Source organism: Nycticebus coucang, chromosome 22 (assembly GCF_027406575.1).
Source record: "Nycticebus coucang isolate mNycCou1 chromosome 22, mNycCou1.pri, whole genome shotgun sequence".
Classification (NCBI taxonomy): Eukaryota; Metazoa; Chordata; class Mammalia; order Primates; family Lorisidae; genus Nycticebus; species Nycticebus coucang.
In genome coordinates, this window is record NC_069801.1 from 7997336 (window position 1) to 8006592 (window position 9257).

Consider the following 9257-nt stretch of genomic DNA (forward strand, 5'->3'; position numbering starts at 1 on the left):
TCCTCCCACCTTGGCCTCCCAGAGTGCTAGGATTACAGGCATGAGCCACTGTGCGCAGTTGGGTTAGATGCATTAAATGCACTTTTGACTTAACAGTATTTCCAAGTTACGATGGGTTACTGGGACATAACCTCATTGTAAGTCAAGACGCTATCTGTACATTTCTATTTGTCAATAAAGAAAATATAAACATTTTTTAGAAAGAGCAGATATATGAGAGGTGATAGGATACCATGCCGAGTAATTAAAGCATTGTAAGCTCAAAGTCAGGAGGGTAATAATTACTCACTCTCAACACTTGACTGACTCTTTTTTTTTTTGAGACAGTCTCATTATGTCACCCTCAGTAGAGTACTGTGGCATCACAGCTCACAGCAATCTCAAACTCTTGCACTCACATGATCCTTTTACCTCAGCCTCCCAAGTAGCTGGGATTACAGGCGCCCGCCACAACAGTTGGCTTATTTTATTTGTTTGTTTGTTTGTTTTGTGGTTTTTGGCCGGGGATGGTTTTGAACAGTTGGCTATTTATTAGAGACAAGGTCCCACTTTTGCTCGGGCTGGTCTTGAACCCATGAGGAGTTCAAGTGATCTGCCCGCCTCGGCTTCCCAGAGTGCTAGGATTACAAGCAGTAGCCACTCTGTCTGGCTGGGTTGAAAATTCAAATTTGATTTTTGTGTGTGGTAGCAGTGTCACCTAAAATAATTAAGATGACCCTGAAATGCATACATTAAATCAAGAAGCACAGTATTTCAAGTGAGAATGAAGGCAGTTCCGATCTATTTTGCACTTCAAAGCAGATAAGGAATATTAGTTTGGACACTACAAATAGAGGCGTACTTGGGTTACAAATAGTAGCATGGCAGGACTGAAAATCATAAGATAACAGAAACTGATGAAAGACTGTGGGAATTTAGATTAGGGAAGAGTTGACTTCATAAGCCAGGAGAGCAAAATTTAAATATCTCTAGGACCATCAGATTTGTTTTGGATGGTCTGTAATGTTCTATTGTAGAATTAGGCATAAACAGACAGTAAGCTAGATAGAATAATACACATCTACTATCCACTGTGTGAGTTGAGGTGTTCAGCAGATTTTGAGTAATAGTAAAAATGGACTAAATTTTGGGTGGGCTGATACAGAGGCCTCTTCTCCTGTAATACAAGTGAGATTTGCTAATCTGAAAGGTAGATCCATAACAACACACTTTAAGTTTTCATAGGGCAGTAATATATTTTTTGTTTTTAGTAACAGGGTCTTGTTTTGTCACTCAGGCTAGAGTGCAGTAGCCTAATCATAGTTCACTGTAACCTCAAATTTGTGGGTTCAAATGATTTCCTCAACCTCCTGAGCAGCTGTAACTACATACATACACCATCTCTCCCGGCTAATATTTACATTTTTTTTGTAAAGATGTGGGGGGGTGGGGGTTTCACTATGCTTCCTAGGCTGGTCTCAAATTTCTGACCTCAAGTGATCTTCCTACGTTAGCCTTCCAAAGTACCAGGATTATAGGCAGGAGCCACAATACCTGGCCAATATTTTGAAGATAACTGTAATTATTATTTTGTGTGTGATTTTTGGCCAGGGCTGGGTTTGAACCCGCCACCTCTGGCATATGGGACCGGCGCCCTACTCCTTGAGCCACAGGCACTGCCCCGATAACTGTAATTATTTTTGACAAAAAAGATGCTGACTATAGAAAGGAATGTCATTACTGGGAAGAAATATTATTTCCTTTTCATTTTCTAAGATGCCTGGGTTTCTCTTTATATTTTAATAATAAAAAAATCCTTTAGTTATCCTAAGAGTAAGGTGAAATACTCACCACTCTCTCCAGAATCACATCGTTTGTATCAACTAGTAGATCAAACTTGTCCTCTAACTCAGTCACTTTGTTTCGATCCTTAATGTTGCTGCGACATCCATGGTACTGCATTACCCTACTCATGCTGAGGAGAAGGAAACCAAGGTTAGGTTTTATAGTCTTAGTTCACTAGTTTACATTCTGTAAGAGAGAACCCTCAAATGGGGTTCATTCATATTGTTCCTAACAAAAACACTGCTAATTGTGTGGCCTTGGGCAATTGACTAAATCACTCGGCAGATTCACTTTGTTCATCTATTAAAGAGAGAAATTACCTCTAAGTTTCCTTTAAATTCTATCAATTATCTGATACTATGTAAAATTTGTGGCGTTCATTATTGTTAACATGACAAATCTAAGAGTTTCTCTAATTCTGTGAAGAAACAGTTAAAATTAACATTTGTGGGGTGGCGCCTGGGGCTCAGTGAGTAGGGTGCTGGCCCCATATACCGAGGGTGGTGGGTTCAAACCAGGTCACGGCCAAACTGCAACAAAAAATAGCTGGGTGTTGTGGTGGGCACCTGTAGTCCCAGCTACTAGGGAGGCTGAGGCAAGACAATTGCCTAAGCCCAAGAGCTGGAGGTTGCTGTGAGCTATGACACCATAGCTCTCTACCAAGGGCGACAAAGTGAGACTCTGTCTCTAAAAAAATAAAAAATAAAAAAAATTAATGTTTGTGCATTATCTCTCATAACACACTTAAGTTAATACTTGTGACTCTGCAAGGCATGTGAGAGAATCTTAGATTTAAGTTTTCAAGTCCTAGATTAAATCGAACCTATAGGTGCAAAATACATATGTGTATATATATATACACATTTTTTTTTTTTTGCAGTTTTTGGCTGGGGCTGGGTTTGAACCTGCCACTTCCGCCATATGGGGCCAGTGCCGTACTCCTTTGAGCCACAGGCACTGCCCAAAAGCCAATATATTTTTTAAAAGTTCAACTAAAAAAAAAAAAAAAAAATTTTTTTTTAGCTAGAGCCTCAAGCTGTTTCCCTGGGTAGAGTGCCGAAGCATCACAGCTCACAGCAACCTCAAACTCTTGGGCTTAAGTGATTCTCTTGCCTCAGCCTCCCAAGTAGCTGGGACTATAGGTGACTGCCACAACACCTGCCTATTTTTTCTTGTTGCAGTTTTGTCATTGTTGTTTTAGCTGGCCCAGGCTGGGTTCAAACCCACCAGCGTCGTTGTATGTGGCCGATGCCCTACCCACTAAGCTACGGGCGCCACCGTAAACTAAAAATTTAACAAGCAATATTTCCCTATTAAAAATTCACTGCTTCGGGTGGCGCCTGTGGCTCAGTGAGTAGGGCGCTGGCCCCATATACCGAGAATGACGGGTTCAAACCAGCCCTGGCCAAACTGCAACAACAACAACAAAAACAAAAATAGCCAGGCGTTGTGGTGGGTGCCTGTAGTCCCAGCTACTTAGGAGGCTGAGGCAAGAGAATCGCCTAAGCCCAAGAGCTGGAGGTTACTGTGAGCTGTGATGCTACAGCACTTTACAGAGGGCAACAGAGTGAAACTCTGTCTCTTAAAAAAAAAAAAAAAATTCGGGCGGCGCCTGTGGCTTAGTCGGTAAGGTGCTGGCCCCATATACTAGAGGTGGCAGGTTCAAACCCAGCCCCGGCTGAACTGCAACCAAAAAATAGGTGGGCGTTGTGGTGGGCACCTGTAGTCCCAGCTACTTGGGAGGCTGAGGCAAGAGAATTGCTTAAGCCCAGGAGTTGGAGGTTGCTGTGAGCTGTGTGATGCTATGGCACTCTACCGAGGGCCATAAAGTGAGACTCTGTCTCTAAAAAAAAAAAAAAAAAAAATTCACTACTTCAAAAAAAAAGGAAACATGTTCTTCACTTCACTTCCACACTTTCTAGCTCTTTACAGCACAGAAAATTATGATTAATAAAACAAATTTTAGGAAATATTATGTACCTCTTTGTTCTTATTTCCTTCATTAACACAATTAAGTATACAGTACTTACCATTGAAGCAACCTATCTCCCTGTGTTTCACAAAATGCCTGGAAGCCAGGAAAACTTCGGTAAAAATCATACTCATCGCCAAACTGTGGTAGGCCCCCAGATGCCTTGGTGACTGCCACCACTGACCCAAGAGCAAACTGTCAAAAACCAGAAGACATATTCTAAACATGGGTCCCCATTCATTTGGCACATCATTTTTTAAATCTACTGTATACAGTGCATTGTGCTAGATGCTGAAGATACCCATTCTATCCATCCAACAAATACTAATTTAGTGCAAAGCTCTAACCTAGACCCTGAGAATACAAGGGTGAACATGAAACCAAGTTTGGAGCTTACATTCTGAGGAGAGTGGGGAGTGAATATATATGTATATATGACTAAAATTCACAATCACCAGGTTGAATCTTGACTTTGCTATCTATTAACTGAGATCTTGGGCGAATGATTTCACTTATTTCAACCTGACTTTCCTCATTGGAAAAACAGGCAAAACAAAGGTCTATCCCAGAGTTTTTTTTTTTTTTTTTTTTGGCCGGGGCTGGGTTTGAACCCACCACCTCCGGCATATGGGACCGGCACCCTACCCGCTGAGCCACAGGAGCTGCCCCTATCCCAGAGTTTTTGTGAGGATTAAATGACCTAATAAAATCACTCAGCACAAGCTGGGCACGGTGACTCGTGCCTGTAACCCTAGCACTCAGGGAGGCTGAAGTGGATGGATTGCTTGAGCTCAGGAATTGGAAAGCAGCATGAGCAAGAGCAAGACCCCATCTCTATTAAAAATAGAAAAACTAGGGTGGCGCCTGTGGCTCAGTGAGTAGGGCGCCGGCCCCATATGCCGAGGGTGGCGGGTTCAAACCCAGCCCCGGCCAAACTGCAACAACAAAAAAATAGCCGGGCGTTGTGGCGGGCGCCTGCAGTCCCAGCTGCTCTGGAGGCTGAGGCAAGAGAATCGCGGAAGCCCAAGAGTTAGAGGTTGCTGTGAGCCGTGTGACACCACGGCACTCTACCCGAGGGTGGTACAATGAGACTCTGTTTCTACAAACAAACAAAAAAAAATAGAAAAACTAGCTGGACATTGTGGAAGTGCCTGTTATCCCAGGTACTGGGGAAGCAGAGGCAAGGGGATTTCTCAAGCCCAAGAGTTTGAGGTTGCTGTGAGCTATGATGCCACAGCTCTATTCAAGGCAACAGAGAGACTCTGTTAAAAAAAAAAAAAAAAAAAAAGTGGCGCCTGTGGCTCAAAGGAGTAGGGCACCGGCCCCACATGCCAGAGGTAGCAGGTTCAAACCCAGCCCTGGCCAAAGACTGCCCAAAAAAAAAATCAGGGCAGTGCCTGTCGCTCAGTGAGTAGGGCGCCGACCCCATATGCCGAGGGTGGATTCAACCTGGCCTTGGCCAAACTGCAACAAAAAATAGCTGGGTGTTGTGGCAGGTGCCTGTGGTCCCAGCTACTTGGAAGGCTGAGGGACGAGAATCACCTAAGTCCAAGAGCTGGAGGTTGTTGTGAGCTGTGATGCCATAGCAATCTACCGAGGGCAACAAAGTGAGACTGTCTCCAAAAAAAAAAATCACTCAGGACAGAGCCTGGCACATTATGTGCCATTATTATTACTCAAGTTCAGATTTATGAGCTTTCTACACAAATTTATTTTTGTGTTTTCATTTTGATGAACATCTAAGAACAATACAAGCATATTCTAGATTCTCCGGAAAATCAATTTATAAGAGCCACTATCCACAACTGGCTTTTTACTTATTGTTCAGTTAGTAACAACTGGTTGTCTATTTTAATTGTTGTGATGTTGTGAGATCATGGGAAAAAAAAACCTGAAGTGGCTGTCAGAGATAACTGATAGTTGTTCATGTCAGGCCAAATGACATTGCTGTGAGTTGTGTAAATAAACATTTCCCAAGGGGGTAAAAAAAAAAAAAAAGGGTGGGAAATTGACTCAGGGTGGTGAACGTGGCAGCTCACGAGCGTGAAGGCCACACAATCAATTGTCGACAGATAATTGGTCCAGGAACGTTTTAGAGCCAAACACGTGAATTAGCAATAGCATATGCGAATGGTAAACGAGATATAACGAGTGGCGCTTGGGGGAATTTGCCGGGCTAACTTACAAATTATTTTAGTTTCATGGTTTCATAAGAGCGAAGCACTGCTTAAACATGGTTGCACCTTTGTTCATATTTAAGCTTTGGTATACAAATAATTGAAATGAGCTCTGTGTCACAGGACGCGGGAACGACTCTCCACTCTCGGGGCTGCCTAGGCTTAAACTGGGAAGCGGGGCGGTCTTCACGTCCTAGGCCCCATCTCCACGGGGTGCGAGCTCCCTAGAGGGCCCAGGACTGTTTTCGGACGGGCGCAGGCGGCTCCCATGTTCACAAGACTCCGTGAACTCACCTTTACGAAGCTGTCTGCGTCCGGGAAGCCCGGCAACACCATCTCCCCGTCAGACTGGGTTGCGCTGGTCGCCAACGGGGTCTTACGCTCCCGAGAACTGGGAGGCGCCATTTTTCCGGCCCGCAGGGCTCTTCTCGCGAGAGTGTCCCGGCCAAGGTGCGCGTGCGCACCACGCGTGAGCAAAGACGGGCGGGGCGCGCGGGAGGCTGAGTTGGAGCGTGGTTCAGAGCGTCACAGCAGAGACCCTTAAGTATTACTTTAAACTCAGATTGCATCAGCTGACAACCCTATGAGAGAGAGTGTGACCCGGAGGACCCAGTTCTTTTTAAAGCCAGCTCTTGCCAAACTCTGCCTCCGTGTTCCCAGTAACCGCTACATCTTAGCTCCTGCGATTACAGCATCCTCCAATTCTCCCGCGCCTCATCTCTTTTCTACTGGTTCATTCTTGACAGTCTACACAAACGCTGATATCTCTCCCAGCTAAAAATGAAAAGAAAAAACCCACCACCCCGGATATCTTCCAATCTCCATCTTGTCTCTCTTGCCCGTTGTAAGTGAAAAGCGTCAGGACACTTCCGCTGCACTTTGCTGAGCCTGTGAACACGAACAGCTCTCGTTAAGGCACATGGTGGGAACTCCATAAACATTTACTTGAATAACTAGAAGAGCTCTTCTTATGAGGGAGACGTTATTAGACAGCTGAGACGATGGATTCATGTAACTTCAATGGGGGTATATTCTCTTAAGATCAGATGTACTACATCCTTAATACAATTCATTTGGTTTATTAATCTTGAATAAACGTTCAGAATATTCACCTTTTCTTTCCCATGTGTGTACTTCAGGTTCACAGGTACCCTGGCAGGACAAAGGCCTAATTCATTTTAGCAACTAGTATTTTTGAACCCTTAGTTCATATGGTTCAGCCTAATACCATGTATCAGGCTGTGTGCTAAGCGCTTCCCCTGAATTTTATCCTCCAAATAAGGTCACAAAATAGTTGGTACTCCATGCATTACCTACACTCTCACATGAGGAAGAAGCAGAGAAAAATGAAGTATCTTGTCCAAAGTCAAACGGCATGTATGAGATGTTGAGATTTGAAACTCAGTAATTTGACACTACAGCCTTAATTCTTAAAAATTACAGTTGAAAGCTGGGCACGGTGGCTCATGCCTATAATCCTAGCATTTTGGGAGGCTGAGGTGGGTGGACTGCTCTAGACCAGCCTGAGCAAGAGAGAGATCCTGTCTCTACTAAAAATAGAAAAACTAGCTGGGCTTTGTGGCAAGCACCTGTAGTCCCAGCTACTCCGGAGTCTGAGGCAAGAGGATTGCTTGAATCCAGGAGTTGGAGGTTGCTGTGAGATATAATGATGCCATAGCACTCTAGCTTTGGCATCAGAGCAAGACTCTGTCTCAAAACAATAACAACAACAAAAAACAACACTTTAAAAAAAAGCTTTGACTTGTGCACTTTATTTATTTTGAGATAGAGTCTCACTTTGTTCCCCTTGGTAGAGTGCCGTGGCGTCACAGCTCACAGCAACCTCAAACTCCTGGGCTTAAGTGATTCTCTTGCCTCAGCCTCCAGAGTGGCTGGGACTACAGGTGCCTGCCACAAGGCCCGGCTATTTTGTCGTAGTTGTCATTATTGTTAAGCTGGCCTGGGCCGGATTCGAACCTGCCAGTCTTGGTGTATATGGCCAGCGTCGTACCCACTGACCTATGGGTACCACCCACACTTTTGTTTTTTTAGAGATAGGATCTCACGGTGTTGCACAGGCTGGTCTTGAATTCCTGGCCTCAAGCAATCCTCCTGCCTAGTCATCCCAAAATACAGGTGTGAGCCATTGCACCCGAACCATCTTTGTAATAGAAAAGTTCTCCAATAAATTTTTATGGAACAGTGCTGTGGATTAGGTCTTTTGGCATTTTTGAGGGATACAAAGGCAAATAATATATGGTTCCTAGTGTTGTAATTTTTACTTCCTCCTAGCATAAGTTCTTCCAATAGCTCTTATAATGATATAGTATTTCTCACTGGGTAGCTGTGGACCAAAGGAACGTAAGAAAAAATTCACTTCAGTAAGAAAGGAGGTGGTGCCCGTAGCTCAGTGAGTAGGGTGCCAGCCACATGCACCAGGGCTTGTGGGTTTGAACCCAGCTCCGGCCTGCTAAAAACAAACAAAAAAAAGTCGGACCCTATGGCGGGTGCCTGTAGTCCCAGCCACTCGGGAGGCTGAGGTAAGAGAATTGCTTAAGCCCAAGAGTTTGAGATTGCTGTGAGCTGTGACAGCACAGCACTCTAGAGGGCAACAAAGTGAGACTCTGTCTCAAAAAAAAAAAAAAATTGAAAAGGCTATTCTTTGGAAAGGCTTCTCTTTAGGAACACTGTCTTTATTTATTTATTTTTTGAGACAGAGTCTCCCTATGTCGCCCTGGGTGGAGTGCCATGGCATCACAGCTCACAGCAACCTCCAACTTTTGGGCTTAAGCGATTCTCTTGCCTCAGCCTCCTGAGTAGCTGGGCTATCGGTGCCCGTCACAATGACTGGCTATATACATACATATATATATATATTTTTTTGCAGTTTTTGGTTGGGGCTGGGTTTGAACCCGCCACCTCTGGCATATGGGGCCAGAGCCCTACTCCTTTGAGTCACAGGCGCTGCCCTATGACTGGTTATTATTATTATTATTTTTGCTGCAGTTGTTATTGTTGTTTGGCAGGCCGGGGCTGGTTTGAACCCGCAAGCTCGTGTATGTGGCTGGTGCCCCAGCTGCTGAGCTACAGGCACCGAGCCAACACTCTGTCATTAGAGGAATCTATACAGAGCATCTGCGGGGTCCACTTCACACTCCCTCCCCTATGTTATTCCCACAGCCTCCTTTCTGGGTCTTGTGGCTGGTAATTTTTTCCCATCTGTTTCATACTAGTTGTCTCATAAAAATACCACTGAGGTGGCTCGGTGCCTGTAGCACAGTGGT

At 44.4% G+C, this 9257-nt stretch overlaps 1 protein-coding gene across 1 annotated transcript in view; it reads right to left on the bottom strand.

The window, feature by feature from the left end:
* The window catches only part of EXOSC10 (exosome component 10), a 30876-nt gene extending 24433 nt beyond the window's left edge, over positions 1-6443 (bottom strand). The window contains exons 1-3 of the mRNA XM_053577337.1: positions 6268-6443; positions 3855-3991; positions 1831-1954 (exon numbers count right to left, since the gene is read on the bottom strand). Coding sequence (XP_053433312.1) covers positions 1831-1954; positions 3855-3991; positions 6268-6378 — 372 coding nt within the window. The 5' untranslated portion in view covers positions 6379-6443. The remainder of the gene's footprint in view (positions 1-1830; positions 1955-3854; positions 3992-6267) is intronic.
* Between the last annotated feature and the right edge of the window lie 2814 nt (positions 6444-9257).